General features: G+C 39.7%; 1 protein-coding gene across 8 annotated transcripts in view; it reads left to right on the top strand.

The window, feature by feature from the left end:
- The window catches only part of msi2b (musashi RNA-binding protein 2b), a 297,108-nt gene that overhangs the window by 149,784 nt on the left and 131,323 nt on the right, over positions 1-16,001 (top strand). For all 8 annotated transcript variants that reach the window (XM_036562375.1, XM_036562390.1, XM_036562398.1 and 5 more), the window contains exon 7: positions 6,434-6,482. In XM_036562375.1, coding sequence (XP_036418268.1) covers positions 6,434-6,482 — 49 coding nt within the window. The remainder of the gene's footprint in view (positions 1-6,433; positions 6,483-16,001) is intronic.

Raw genomic sequence — 16,001 nt, 5'->3', positions numbered from 1 at the left:
GTTGGATTGCCTCCTCTCCATCCATCGCCTGCATGTAAACACAATCTCCCCGCGTCTGACTGCGCCACCGCATATTCCCTCCCGTCCGCCCGCTGATACGTTTTGCAGTTCATAAAAAAACGTCCCAGCCGAATTTCCAATTATATTCCCCGACTTAAATGAAATCACGTTGTCAGATACAGTAACTGTGGCGAGCTGTCAGAGAGGGATTGGTGAGGGAAGTGATAGCGCAGCCTGCAATCCTGTAAAAATGAGTGACACATGGCCATTTAGCTGCTCAGTTATAATGAGTTACATTTCCACTTTTATTCCTTTAGTTTTCAGAGTTTACCCTTCAAAGTCTATTATTGCATTGTTATATGTTTACTTTACATGACATAAACTGTTTAAAACCATTTCTCTGAGCATGAAGCGTGTTTCTACTCGTAAAAATACCACAACATTGTAACTAATTTAAACAAACATTAATGCAGTAAAAAGATTTTTTTGTTTTCAAAGAAGTGGTGGAGATGATGTGAGGTAGGTAGGAAAACCCACAGTCACTGCATGGATTTGCTGAAATTCACCACCAGCACTCCTGATAACTTGATCAACTGATTAATCAAAACAAGTGTTGGATGACTACAATCAAAACGGAGTTTCCTAGAGGAGAGATTTGAAAATGGTTAAGCAAACCAGTTGACATACATAAAATCACTATTTATTGTGTTCATCTTATTTGTATTTATCCTAATATCCTAATGTTAGTGTTAAATGGACAAACATAATTTGTCATGGAAACTCATGACAGCATATGACTTCTTCCATGAGAAGTTTATGGCATGATATGTCAGTGTTATATAACAGGTTTTATATAAAACGTTACCAGAATAGCTCCTCTTTCTACTTTCACACTAGCCATGTTTATATGCATATATCGTTTGTATGTGTATATCGCTTAATCTGAATAGTATACGTCCATGTGTACACACTCAGTTGGAGTAGTCTAGTCTTTTTTATTTTAGATCACTCGTTAGTGCTATGTTTGTCTGGATGGAGCTTTACCTCATAACAGTCCTGCTCTAAGAGCTCATAAAGGCCTGTATCTTGGAGGGGTAAATGTGCAGCCCACCTCTAATAAGACACATAAATTCCAGGCCAAGAGAGACCTCTGTTTCACAAACTACGTTTAAAGGCAGTTTTATCGCTGCTTGGGCAGGACCTGCCCTGTCTCTCTCTGCCATAAAAGAGGCACTATGATGAGACTCTGCCGCGGCATCCCGTCACACGCCGTGTATCAGACAGCCGAGGCGCCACTTGCTCGGTCAATTAATGGTAATGGTGTTTAATGGTGAAGTAGCTTGACCACCATAGGGGCTTTTAATGATGTTGTCTGCCTGGGCCTGCGGAGTGGGGGAGCAGTCGTGCCTCCTGTACTGGGCCCTGCTCTCTCTCTATCTAACTTTCTCTCTCTCTATCACTCTCTCACTCGCTGTCCATCCACTCAGCTCAGCTAATTAATTCCTCACCACATCTGAATGCTTTAAGGGAGCTCAGCGTGGCAGCTTGCGCAAATGGCGACTAAAGTGGTGTTTCGCATCGATCGCCGTGCCACGGGTCCCGGGCCTGACCCCCCGCGGCCCCCTCCCGGCGCTGGGCAACAGCGCAAGAGCTAACAACTAAAGGTCAGGGCCATTTCGAATGCGACGCTATCACGTCTGCTAGCTCCATTGGCATCCTAGCGTTTTCTGGCACCTTCCACAACCCCCTCCCATCCCCAAAAAGAGCTCTTTCCATGGATCCTTGGACAGGGAGAAGGTTTCTGTGCTTTCCAAGAATCTAGTCAACCCCTCCCCCCTTCTTTTTTCTGCCTTTTCTTCCTGTTCACTCTCTCAGTTTATAGAAAAGCAGAGCTATTATCTGTCGGAGGTGCTTGGCCCCCTTACATACTAAAGAGAATCGTCTTTATCCTTAAGGCCATTTTCTTACACAAGGAGGAGAGAGGGGGCAGAGATTACGCACTGCGTTCGCCTTTGTGCCCAGCGTGAGTCTATATGTGTGTGTGTGCAAGCGTGTCCTGAAGCGCTTCTTATCCTGCTATCTGATGGATGCTAGAAGGCAGAGTCCATCTCCGATGAATGGTGGCCTTTGAGAAGCCTTGAATGGCGGTCTAAAGGCAGCAGCAGAGGAAGAGAAGTGTGACGTGTGCGCTTCTGAGTACATTCAAGCTGCCAGGCATAACTAATGAAGCCACTGAGTAAAAAAGGGGTTGTGCTTTATATAGGCAGAGTTCATAACAGCAGGTAATACAGTGTGATATCCTATCTATACATTTTCATAATGCAGTAAGATGTAAAGTACCGGTCAGTTGTTTGCACAAACCGGATTAAAAGACAGTTTGATCTAAAGGCTTATTTTTAAAAGCTCGAAGTATGTTTCACAGACAAATATGAGGAGTGAAGTTGATGCCCGTACACTATTGTTCAAAAGTTTGCAATAACTGCTGTATTAACACTTCCTGTTATTTTAAATACAATAATAATTTATACAGTGTGTTGTGGCCAAAAGTGAATTAGATGTTTTCTTCAATATTTCATGAATTCAATAAACAAGAAGTTATAAAATGAAAGTAATTGCATTTAATTATCTGTTTGCAGTAGGTTGAGACCTCAAGATTTGATCACTACTTTTTGGAATATGATGAATTCTGGGTAGTTTAATTTAATTAGAACTGCGTTCTTGATGCTACACAGCTTTCTCAGCCCTTGTAAAATCTTCTGTATCATTCTGGACTTCTATCATTCATTTCTTAATTTGTATTTTTACAGCATCCTTATCTGAAAGATGCACTAAAATACTGAATTTAGTTTTTACATATATCTGAAACCCAGATGGTTTATAGTGTTGAAAACTTTGGTTCCAAACTTTTAATAGTATTTGAATTTATTTTGAATTCATATTTAAAAAATATTTTTTGAAATAGCACCTAAAAGGTCATTTTCAGCAGCCAACAAGTGCTGGAAAAGCATCCTTACTGAAGCTGCCTGAGAGGAAGCCAAAGCTGCACTGAGACGAAAGGGAGGCTACTTTGAATGATCTAAAATATAATAAAATAAAATAAAACATTGAAAACATTTTTGTGGTCACTGTGTAACTTTGTTATTTTGGAGGTTTTTAATGTTTTGACTATTCTCATGTGAAAAAATGGAAAATAGTGCTTCATGAGCAGGTGTTTTTCTGACTTTTGACTGGTATTGTAGGAAGTAAGCCAAGAGAAACTGAAGGATCAGTGTTCTGTAGTGCTTACTGTCATATGTGACCACTGCATATATAAAAGCTGTATACATATATGTGTGTGTGTGTGTGTGTGTGTGTGTGTGTGTGTGTGTGCGTGTGCATGCAGCATATATGTGTACAGCATATACTTTAAAAAGAGCGATGGAGAGGAAACTTGTGCAGCTGGCAGCTGCACATGTCCTGTCACATTTGACACCGTGCAGGAGGCAGGTAAACAGACGGAGGAGGAAATATACAGTCTTTGCAGTAATATTTGTTTCCACTCGGAGTATGACACAGTGACAGGTGACACAGTGTTGCTCTGAACCAGAGAGAGAGGGGGAGAGAGAGAGAGACTGTATATGTTATGTGGATGGACAGTTACATATGAGCCTGGCTCTGGTGCTGTCTCTTCCCATCATGCACTAGTGTGGCCCTGTTCATGAGTGTCTCCTCTTTCTTTAGACCAATCAGGACATAGCTAGCTCTGGACCTGTTACCTAGCGACCATCACCGGGGGCAGCGTCCTGAGAGAGCCTACACACATCACTGTAGTTCTGTAAACTTGGACCCACTGGTCTTCGCTGCGATAAGGGAAATCTACCAACTCATAAAAACCTAGTTTGTCACATAAATTGCCGGAGTGGCAGTGATTGTTAGTTACCTAGCTAGTTTAAAAATGTATTTTGGTATATCTACATATACAGGTGTACAGATTAGGGCTTTAGTGTTGTGCATCATTTATAAAAATGGACAAATTTCCAGCCCTTTTTTAAGCTCTTTGTATAACTTAGCTGTCCACAAAAAACATGTATCTCCAAATGTTAGCTTTACAGAATGAGGAAAAAAGGTTTAATTTTTAATGTAAGTTAGAATTTTTAGCCATTTCTATTGGTCTATTTGTCTTGAAAGGTTCACACACTGTAAAAGACACCTGCTGTGCTCATATGATGCAAATAAACATTAAAAAATCAAGACCTTTTCTTTGGACAGCGACAGTATTTTTATAGAGAACAGTAGGTGAGAAACCACATAGGCAAGTTTATTTTACACTAGTTAAACAACTCAAGTTTGAGGCAATTCTTCAGGCATGCAGTTTGCAGTACTAGCAGATAAGCTTCCATTACTTGTTAGCACCATTAGCCTGCTTCGCACCTTGAGCCTCATAGCTGCAAGAACTAAGGACGCAGACTCTTGTCCTACATTTAGGGTAAGAGCATAATTGTGTAAATTTGTGTTTTTCACCAGGCTATTATTGTAGAGTGGAGAATCTTGATTCATTAATCTTTTCAATCTCAGACTAGGCCTAGCCATAAGACCAGCACTGGCGCTCTTACATAATAGACTGGCACAAATATGTATTGGTGCATTAGTTCCATGTGTTCCTTCTGCAGTGGAGGAAAAAGCTGGCATCAATTTGAGAGCTAGTAAGAGAGACTCTTATTGAGACTGATTGAGGCTGATGAGCAGCATTAAGACTGGCGGCTGTGCTCTTTGTCATGCTGCTGATTGACGGCTCTCTAAGCAGGTGTTTCTCTGCGTTGTCTGCTTTTGGTCTGGGTAGAGCTGGGCGATATGGCCAAAAACGTTATCACGATAAACAAAATTCATATCGTTCGATATCGATACATATCGCGATAAATGTCAAATCATGATTTCTTTCACGTTTGAAGGCTGATTTTGCTCCTGGGTGGTTAATTGTGGTTTTAAACTATCACTTATGGTTGGAAGCACATGTTAGCCTTCGTCCTCTCAGCTTGTAGGGCTGCATGTAAAATAGTTTTTTTTAATCATTACTGAGATATAACTTTCTCAAATAAACACATGGTTAAGATGTGATGACAGTAACTTGAACCGTGTTCTTGCTTGTGAAAGTAACTTAACCATTCGGCTAAATGGCCACTTACAAAAGCCATGTACACAGCTCAAGAACCACACCATGCTGAAGAACTAGCCAGTGAAAAGACTACAAATGTTATGATCATTCTCACAACAATTATATGTGGTAAATGTGAGAAGCAGTAATGACTACTGTCACAACAAGCCTCAAAAGGAGCTTTTTAAGGATATATATAGTTTTACAGCTCTCATTTATAGGGCACTTTCTATTGGGAGGTGTCTATCCCAAACCCCAACCCCTAAATTTCAACTTGTGAAAATAATTCTCATATGCTATTGTTTTTTTGGTATGTTTGTCTGAAAATCAGTGTGTAGCCTTAAGAATTGTCACGTTTTATACAAGTAATTAAAGTATAGAGTATATAAGTAATTTTTAAATAAATAAAATATGATTCACTCAGTGAGTGAAAAATAGAAATATGATTTTTATATGTGTACAACTGTTCAAAAATAGTACTAGTTACTGTTAAGCTAGTCATATACTGCCTAGTGTTTTTTGAGTTCTGCTCAAAATAAGCTAAAATTGTCACTAAAACATTTAGTAAAGTTCCAGAGTAGCCTTCAAAGATTTCAAAATACTTTGTTCATCATAATGCAAGTTGCCAACTGATCTTAGATTTATTGAAAAGTTAAATTTTATTTATTTATTTATTTTTTTTTTTTGGAGTAATCAAGGTTAATCGAGTAAAGGTGTCAGCCCTACGGTCAAGAGAGCAGAAGGGAACTTAATGCAGAATTGTGTTAAGCTTAACTGCAAAAATCAAGGGACACAGGCTCTCTGTTTGTGTGTGTGCTTATGTGGCACATGCTGGTTTGTGCGTGTGTGTGTGGGTAATGGTTGAGCATGCACGCTGATGTGTCCTTGCAGACAGGCCTTTCTTCCAGGATCAGTAGGCCTTTTTCAGGGTCAGCCTGTTTCTCACCCTTGGGCTGTTTGTAGCTGTATTACTGCTTACAGAACACAATGACTGACTGTGTGTGTGGGTGTGTATATGAGAGAATGAGAACACCCCTGATCAAATGGCATGATTTTTAAATTTATTTATTAAAAAATGAGTTACTATATTCAACAAAAATTAAATTCAGCAAATAAACAGTAATCGTGCATTAACATGCTGAAGTGTGTAGAGATTTTTCACTTAGAAAGATCAACAAAACATGTAATTTGATCAGGGACGCCCAAACTTTTGCATATGACTGTATGTGTGTAGATGTGGAAGATTTATCTTGGTTCATGAAACATTTCACTCACTGACAGCTTTGTTCTTTTCTCTTCTAGGTAGAGGATGCCATGCTTATGTTTGATAAAACCACAAATAGGCATAGAGGTAAGAAGCTGTTATATCTTTGTCTGTTTGTTTGTTTATGTGTATTTGTGTGTGTGTGTTTGTGTGTGTGCGTGTGCGCATACCCTGCCTGCCATCAGTGTGTCTCTTTATGCCCCTCTGTTTTCCCGAAATGGAAAAGAATTGCTTCGATTGCAGCTCATGGTTCTGTGTTAAACATATTGAAGCTATTGAATACTTAGCACTGTATGCTACATTATGGCATTATATCTTCAAGGACGTTTAGGCCCTGAAGGTCAAGGCTAATGTGGTCCAATAAAAGCCTGGCGTTCTCACTGTAACCAATCCATCGCTTCTATTCGATTAGGCCGACATTTACCTGCGGACGTACAGGAAGGAATGTTTCCTCAACCCAGTACACTTATGCCTACAGGCCTCTGAGTAATATACAGTACCTCCACTTACCACTACACTTTAGCTTATTGGCCACCACAGCTATATATCTGTATTTGCTCTAAAGGAATGAACAGGGTGCGGACAGCGCGTTTGTTTTCAGGCCTGGCTCAGCGGTACACAGCACAATTGAATGTCTGTGGTTTTAGAGCAGAATTTACACCGTTTCTCTCTCACCCCAAATGTAGTCAGTTAGTCGAGAAGTGTTTAGTGGCTAAAGTTTGCCTCTTTAGAGCTACATACATTTAGAGTGTGTTATTACATTTACATCAGGAGGCCATAATGTCTGTTTAAATGTTTTTGCTGTAATGTTGGTGTGTGCCTATAGCATGTGTGAAGGGGAAAAACTTGTCAGCAAATCCCTTAGAATTAATTAAGCCATGCATCAGTAGCGTGGGCTATCACATTAGCTGAGCTAGCTAGTGACGTTAAAGCATGAATGTAAATAGCCTATTAATCAGAAGTTACTTTAAGGCATTTGCTGACAAAAATAAAAAGTTTGACTATATTTCCTTGAGCTGTAGCTCCTCAGTGAGTCATGCTACAATAGCTAGTGGTGTAGGCTATGAAATTTAAGACCAAGGGAACCTAAATGTTTCTAATTACGTTAATCTTATTCTTGCAGGCAAACAGTACTAAGTATGCCCTTTGGATAATGTTCCAATGACCAATAAATGGCCAATTTCTCTCCTCTCAATGTAAACTGGGCGGTCTTAATCTTGAGTACTGCTTCTATAAGCATTCCACTTACCAATCACAAGGCTGACGTCTCTTGCCCCGCCCACACAAAAGTTTCAGAATCAGAGAGACTTAGCGAGTTAAAGCTAACCCACCTGTTTGTAGCTGCCTGTCACCCATTCATTCATTTATCCATACATGAACATTGTTTGTTCGTCCGTTCCTTCATTCACACATTGCTTTGTCCGTTTGTTCGTCCATCTGTCCCTCTGCACTTCTGTCAGTCTACGATTTCTTTCATCCAGTTCTCATCACATAAAAGCTGGATAATGATTTTAGTTCTGTATGAGTGGTGGAGCAGGCTAGGAGTGTTGGACAGAGAGCTGTCAATCAAGATGCTCATTAGCCATGCCCACACAGTTCTCGGTTAGGTCTGATCAGCGTTTTTTAGGCCGTGTTTTATCATATTTACATCTTACATTTTTCACTCAAGCTTTGCTGGATGTTTAATATAACATTTCAAGTTTAGTATCATACAAACATTTTTAATATTTCACTCTGTTTCCTGAGACTTTAGCTAGCTGTCTGTCTTAAAGCAGCTGAAGCCGGCTTAGCTTATCAATGAAAAGTTTATTCCTACAAATCTTGGCACAGCAAAACTATCCCCGATCCTTCCTAACCATGTTATCTTTCACACGCATACCAAATAAATATCATTTGAAATGAGTTATGCCCCCTAAATGTACATATTTTGACAAAGTTGTGAGTTTTAATTTCTCCTGTGGTTGAATGGGTCTTTTCTACCATTCTGTAAAGCTTGTCTAACTTGTCAGCAGTAGCTGTGAGCGAATGCATCTGTGGGTGGAACATGGAGAGGGCAGTAAACATCATATATACTGCATGCCTAAATCATCATAGACTTGCTTCAGTTGTTAAGTAGACTTGATTATGTGGATTCTGACCCTGTATGCCTATAAAAATGAAATCAAGATTCGAGAGACTGTAAAGATGCCCTATTACCTTTTTTCACTAGGCGTAGGCATTTCAGTCCAATTTGTTTGTCATTATTTTGAATATTTGAACATTTGAATATTTTTTGAAAATAAATAATAAAACATAGGACTCTTTCTACACCAAACATGTCAGGTGGACAGCAAACAGATGAAAGATATTTTTGCTTTTTTTTGGTAAGATACATTAGGTGTTGTAAGGCAAAATTGTCCCCCCAAATTTTTTTTTTCTTTTTTCTTTCAAATTTGTCACTATTTTACTATCATCAACTTAGATATACAAGATGACGTGTAGGTTCACTGGTGGTTTTAGGTAGTAAATAAAATAGCTATATTTATGCTGTAGACATCGTGACCCCTGGTTCCTAACACCATTGTAAAGAAATCTGTGTCAGTGAGTTTCTCTAGAATGGAACGTTTCCCATCAAACCGCTCTAAAGGATTTTGTTTACATCTTAACCACCAAATTCTAAAAAATCTATAGAATTCCCTTTTTTTAAGATAAACAGACAAAATCATTGTTTTACGTCAGCTAATGTTTCTAGCCCAGTCATATTTTATTTCACCTCATACCTTTTAGCTCAGGAACAGTGAGTTAATGAAGAGTTAGTTAGCTGATAACTAAGGCAGTGAACTCAAAATGATGTTGAAATTTTTTGTTCCATTAAATTCCTTAGTAGAGAGTAAAATGAGCTATATATGTATGAATGTGCTATAGCTGCACCCTTTCCTGTGAAAACGATATGCAGCTTCTCGTTTGTTGTGCGATGGCCTTTCGGCAGCAGTCTTTCTATGCTTTCTTCTTGGGACTAAACAGATAGGAAACTCTGACCAAACATGTAACGTTAGAGAAAAGCTCATTTGCGTATCAGCAATCCTAGTTTACTGTTTATTGTAAACAAAACTTTCAGGATTATTGAGTATTCAAAAACTTGGACTCATTAGTACAGTTTGCCTTACTGCTTTAATATTTACACAAGTGGTACAGAGGTACTGTGTATTTAGACACTGTTACAGATTACTATACAGGCAGTATACATGCTAGTGTTGTGTAAACATCTGAAATCATCACACAGCTTGTCTATGTCTGTGTGTGTGCGTCCTTTCCTGAGGTGATGCTCACATAACTGACACACCGTGTCACTGTTGCTGCTGTCTTCACAACAGCCTGATCAGACAGGTGGAAGTGTCCCTTTTTCCCTGATTAATAGCCGAGCTTTTCCAAGCGTTGTTAAATATGAGATGCAGGTGTTGCAGCGTGATAGGGTGTTTTTCCCCACTGTTTAAAACATTTGGTACTGCAAACATTGAGTCGCGAAAAATGGCTTACTCTCAAATGTCAAGTTCAAGTTGACCTTGTAACTCTTGGTGTGAACAAAGGGAAGCTCTTCAGAGCGTTTTTGTGATTTTTTATATATTATTAAATGCAGATCAGTGGGATTTGCACAGTGTGCTTATTCTTTTTCACAAACACCTTCAGTAGTTCAGCTGGCTTTTGTTCTCTCCGTCCAGGGTGGAGAAGTCGTCCCCGAGGGGCTCTGTCTCCATGCCCACTCTTGTAAACACTCCCTCAGGACGAGGTGTCCGTATCTATGGGAACAGCAGGCATGTTTTTTTGTGTTTTGTTTTTTTTTCCTTTCCGAGGAAGCCCTGTCCTCCGGAGATCTGGAGAGCGGTGAGAGGGGACGACTTCGGGTCAGAGCGAGTGTGAAGGGCCTGTTTAGCCGCGGCTGCTGATCGAAAGGTGGAGGGAGGGGGGAGAAAAAACTACTATTATTTTCTAATCCCTCAGGAGAGGAGCTGGAGCAGCAGGTCAGAAATGGGACTGGCTGCTATTAAACGTGCGGCTGGTAAACAGCGAGTGGCAGACAATACAGGCGGAGACGAGCTATTTCCATTACAGACCCTCTTCTCACGCTTTTCAAAGAGGAAGCCCCCCAACAATAGGCGGCCGACAATCGGACGAGAGTTTCACTTTTTGTAACTTGGTATTTGGAAATATGTGTGATTGTCTCTTTGTTTAGCCGCGTCGGCCTCGTTAAATTCTCCCTTCCGTCAGCGCCGGCGGCTAAACGAGGTTCGCTAAGGTCACCATTTTTAATAGCCTCACAGCAATTACTGTATGTGGCGGGAGCCTCCAGTGAATTAACTGGCCAACTGGATTGTAATGGTGAAGGGGGGAGGCGGCTGAGAGAGCCATTAAAACCAGTGTTTGAAGATAACGGTTGAATAGATGTTTTTTCTTGGAGGTAAACAGAGCCTTGATGAGAGAAAGCAAATAATAAGAAGTGAGAATTAGAAAGAGTATTATTTTCCTCGTTCTTGTGCTGTGAAAAGACACACTGGTCTCGCTGCCTTCGTTTTAGCTCTACACTTTTTATTGGATGAGGAAGAGACGGTCGCTAATCCTCTGCAGTCTGTCCGTCTGTCTGTCTGCAGCACAGCTATTCAGCACTGTCCTTCAGGCCTGAGGTGACGGGCGAGCTAAACTGCTAAAAGGCTGTTTCTCTCTCTCTCCTCTGTGAAAGAAGAACACTGGCTGAGTCTGAATGGGAGGACACTGGCCAAGGTCTCTCACCGAGCGAGCGAGAATGAGAATGGCAGGCTTTGAAATGGAGCTGCTCGCTTCGTTTTGCTGAGCGTTCAGACTCTCTCCTGTGAGGGGGCTAAAGCCAGAGGGTCGCGCTGGTAGATGAACACACATGCCGTCAGAGACCCTTCAGGGTTTTGCTGAGCCATCTGCACACCTGACTTTAACTTAACATGCACAATGTGCCTTAGCCACTCTCTCTATCTTTATCCTCTCTCTCTCTTTCTCTCTCTCATCTCTCTCTTTTTCTTTTCCTCTGTCCTTTCTTTGTACTTTTAACTTTCTCTCTCTCTCTCTTTCTTTCTTTTTCTCTTATCTCACTCTTTCTTTTCCTCTATCCTCTCTCTTTGTACCTTTAACTCTCTCGCCCTTTCTTGCTTTCACCCTCTGTCTCTCTCATCTCTCTCTTTCTTTTCCCTTATCCTCTCTTTCTGCCTATAGCTCTATATCTCTCACCCTTACTTGCTTTTACCCTCTTTCTCTCTCATCTCTCTCGCTTTATTTTCCCTTATCCTCTGTCTTTGTACTTTTAACTCTCTATATCTCTCACCCTTTCTTGCTTTCTCTCTCTCTTTCTCTCTCTGATCTCTCTCTCTTTTCCTCTATCTTCTCTCTTTGTACATTTTAACTCTCTATATCTCTCACCCTTTCATGCTTTCACCCTCTCTCTCTCTTTTCCCTTATCCTCTCTTTGTACCTTTAACTCTATCTCACCCTTTCTTGCTTTCACCCCCCCTTTCTCTCTCTCGTCTCTCTTTCTTTTCCTCTATCTTCTCTTTTTACCTTTAACACTCTATATTTCTCACCCTTTCTTGCTTTCACTCTCTCTCTTTCTCTTTCTCTCTCTCTTCTCTCTTTCTTATCCTCTCTCTTTCTGCCTTTAACTCTAAATCTCTCACCCTTTCTTGCTTTCACCTTCTCTCTTTCTCACTCTCTCACTCTTTTTCTCTTTCTCTCTCTTTTCTCTCACACTTGCAGGCTTTCTCTCACTCTCTCTTACTCTTCTTCTCTCACTTTCTGTCTTTTACCACTGTGTATTTTTAACTTTGTCTCACTCTTTTACTCTCTCTTTCTCTTTCTCACTCTCACTCCCACCCTCTCTCTTTCTTTCACACTTAGTTTCTTACACTCTTTCTTACTCTGTCTGTCTTACCCTTACCATCTCTCTCTCTCTCTCTCTCTCTCTCTCTCTCTCTCTCTCTCTCTCTCTCACTCTCACTCTCTCTCTCTCTCTCTCTCTCTCTCTCTCTCTCTCTCTCTCTTCTTGGCTGCTGGTTGAGTCTCGAGTGAATATTCTTACATCTGTGCCTCATGAAAGGAGGAATAAAGCTGCTGTGGGTTTGATGTGTATCGGCCTGCTTTTTAAACACGTTAACAGAACTCAGCTCTGATAGGCCCTGTTTCATTCATTCGTTTTTTACAGCAACAAGCAGCTCCTGCTGAATAGCAAAGAAGCTCTAAAGGCTGTACAAGTGTGAGCGTATGTGTGTGTGTGTGAGGGCCTTTTCACTGGCTTTGTGAATTCAGCAGTAGTCTCAAACAGCCTTAATTTGCTCTGCGAATGCTTTTTAAATGCCTACGTGAAATAAAAAATAAGAGACTTTAGCTTCGGAAAGTTTCACTGGCATGAAATAGTGCTAGCGTAGCATTTCCAGAAAGAGATCAGTGGTCGGTTCATTAGCCTTGTTGCTAGATAACGATGCCCCTCATTGTCATTTAATAGGCCATTCAACAGATGTACCTCAGATGTACCACAAATGTTGGTATTTCTGCATAGCTGACCAAAGCAGTGGTGTGTGAGGGTGTGTGTGGTGTGTGTTAGAGGTGACTGATATCATTTTTTTATATTTTCCGTTACCTGAACAATCATGATAGGGTGCAGTATATGCAGATTTTACTTGAATTTTATCAATTAAACAAAGTGTTAATGTAATGAATTATTAATGACTAATTTTAAGCATTGCATTTTTCTAGTTTGACTCTTGAAACCATCCCTAGTTCCAGCCTGAAGTCCAGCTGTTTGCACACTGTTTGTATGACTTTGTGACTTTAGCCTTCTTTTCAAGTACAGCTGTTAAATGGTGATTTCTATTGATGGCCCTCTTCTCAAATCCAAAGTTTTTCAAGTTACTGCCATGTCATGAATTTGTTTATCATCGAAGCACATCGAGTTTTACAGGCAAAACTCGCCACTGATGCCATCAGTATCAGTAATATTGTAACTTTAGTGCTGGAGGATGCCTTTGGTGGACACTGCAGGACAGTGCTTGCAGAAGAACTATAGATAAATCAAGCAGAATACAAGCAAAAGCGTAGTGAAACGCTCCCTAGAAAACATGATGCAACATAGCAGTGCATTGGAACATACAGCCAAAGTTGCTTCCACTGGATGTTATTGAGGAAAATTGGAAACTGTCTACAAACTTATGAAAAATACACAGTGAAAAATAATATTGAATCATTGAGCTTATTTCATCTATTCTTATAGCTAGAACAAAAAGCACTATTTTTAAATGGAAAAATCTTTTTTTAGGGCCAAATTTGATCAAAAAGACAATGCAATTAATTGCAATCGGCTACACAAAGTATAATGCAATTAATTGTCCTCATTTTTAGACATAAATAAAATTTCAAAGAAGCAAGAGAAAAAAAATAATGTTTTTTATATAAATACATATATGTATGTATGTACGTACGTGTATGTTTTTCTGGAGTTTATAAAAGTTTATAAGAGCTGCTTAAGCTGATATTTGTCACTGGTATACTGATATTCCTCCCTGCTCTCTATATATGCATAAGTGTGCCTAGACCTACAGTATGTTTTTGTTGACATGGTGCACCAGCATATGTAAGGTTTTTCTGCATGTTAATGCAGTAACACGAGGCTGTGTGTGTCTGTGTATCATTGCACTACATAATTTGACATCCTTCACAACCCATGAGTAGATTTCCGCATCTATGAATGTTTCAGCATCAGCTAATAATGAATGATGTGATGAAATCGGCTGAAAGAATGGTGTCTGAGAGTGAGAGAGTGTGTTAGAGAGAGAGAAGTGTGGAATTGCATTTGAAGATCAATATCAAAAGATAGCTATTTTCAAGGTAAATCAGGCTGTGCACTGTGGAAAGCGGTTCTTAAGCGCATACAGTACTTTTGATCTGTGCTGACGATGAGAATCTGCTGAAAAGATATCAGAATCCATTCACAAAGACGGTCATTGAGAGATCACTCAAAGAATTTCGCACAGCACCGCATCAGTTTAAATACACTAACTGTTCTTTGAGCAACACTGAATCTATTTTTGAAAAAGCCGCGTTTTGTTTTCGTGAAAGCTGCAAGTCTTAAAGTACTTCCAGTATGTGTATTATATCACTGCTTTCATACCAAAACCTTGTGATACCAGCAGGTAGTGACCACTCATTGTTTTATTGGTATCAGCCAAAATATTTCAGATAATGCATCATAATTAGTGATTTCTTTGATTGTGGCATTGCATGAATTTATGATACTTATGATCTTCCAATGATAGAGGAGACCTTGAAGAGTCGTGCTGTTTCAGAGCCCTATAAATCGTACCCTCTTTAACTATATCGCAGCAATACTGGCTGATTTCATAAATTTGAACACAAAACACCATCATGATTAAAATAATAACCAGTGTATCCAAACCTAACATTTAGCATGATGTTATAACTGCTGAAATATTTACTGTTTTATTTGAGTTTTTGTTGTTCATTTGAGTTTAAGAAATGTGATGATGGAAAACTGATAATCATATTGGGCAGTAGAATATTGTTTAATTACAACTATTGGAGTAGGAAACTATAATCTAAGATATAAATGAGGTTATGGCATCTTAAAATGTGGCCTTTACCAAATGTATGGTGCATTTTTATATTTTATGTTTTATTTTTGTCCAATATGTTACATTCACATAAAAGCAATAATTTGTGCATTGAAATTAGCAAAAATCCATATTTAAGTGTGTTCTCTGTAGAACAGTAGTTCCCTTAAATGGCCATGACCCAACCAGTGGGCCCAAAGCTTTATTTTACTCTTTTATAGCCTAAGAATAAACTCAGTCTGTTTGCATTGAAGTCTCTGGAGTTACTGAATAATAAGCCTGAGCATGTAATAAGCCTGGGATTTTAAGTGGTTAATTGTACTGGCCAATATTATTGATTATGAGACTTACTAGCCCCTAATTTTCATATTAGTCGGACCATACTCTGAATATTAAGTGACAAGTGGACCAGTAGAAAAGATCCAAAGTCAGTGGGAATAAAATCTCATCACGTTAATGTGCATTAAAATTAAGTAAGTTTTCTATTTCCCCCATAAACCGTTTTGAAGATACTATGTTTTTACAACATCTATGATGTGTAAATATAACATAACCAGAGAGCAACACAAGATGCACTTGAAAGAATGAAAAAATATTGATGATGATGATGCAAGTGGTGGTGATGAAGAGCAGGCCTTTGTGTTTGGACTCTGAGACACCGTCTGTTTGTATTGGAGGATGTGTTTGAATGCACAAAAGGAGGAGGTTTTGTTGGAGGAGAGACCTGGAGGCCTGTATTGTTTGGCTGTAATCTCCTTAGCTGGAATGGGCTGCTGGGAGACAAACCTATCCAGCTACCATCGACAGCGAGGCCTGAGCCAGTGTCACCGCGTCACTGATAAAGCCACTGTGTACGTGTGTGTGCGTGTGTGTAGAGTCTTATTGAGGTAAAATCTTGTTGGGGAAACATTGTTGGTTTGCAGTACTTTGTCAAGTTCTATTTCCCTGCATTCTAGTACCTGTTTTTGCAGATTGTTTTAGAGGG

Source organism: Colossoma macropomum, unplaced genomic scaffold (genome assembly GCF_904425465.1).
Source record: "Colossoma macropomum unplaced genomic scaffold, Colossoma_macropomum, whole genome shotgun sequence".
Classification (NCBI taxonomy): Eukaryota; Metazoa; Chordata; class Actinopteri; order Characiformes; family Serrasalmidae; genus Colossoma; species Colossoma macropomum.
Note: the sequence above shows the minus strand (reverse complement) of the source record. Positions and strands in the feature narration are given on the sequence as shown.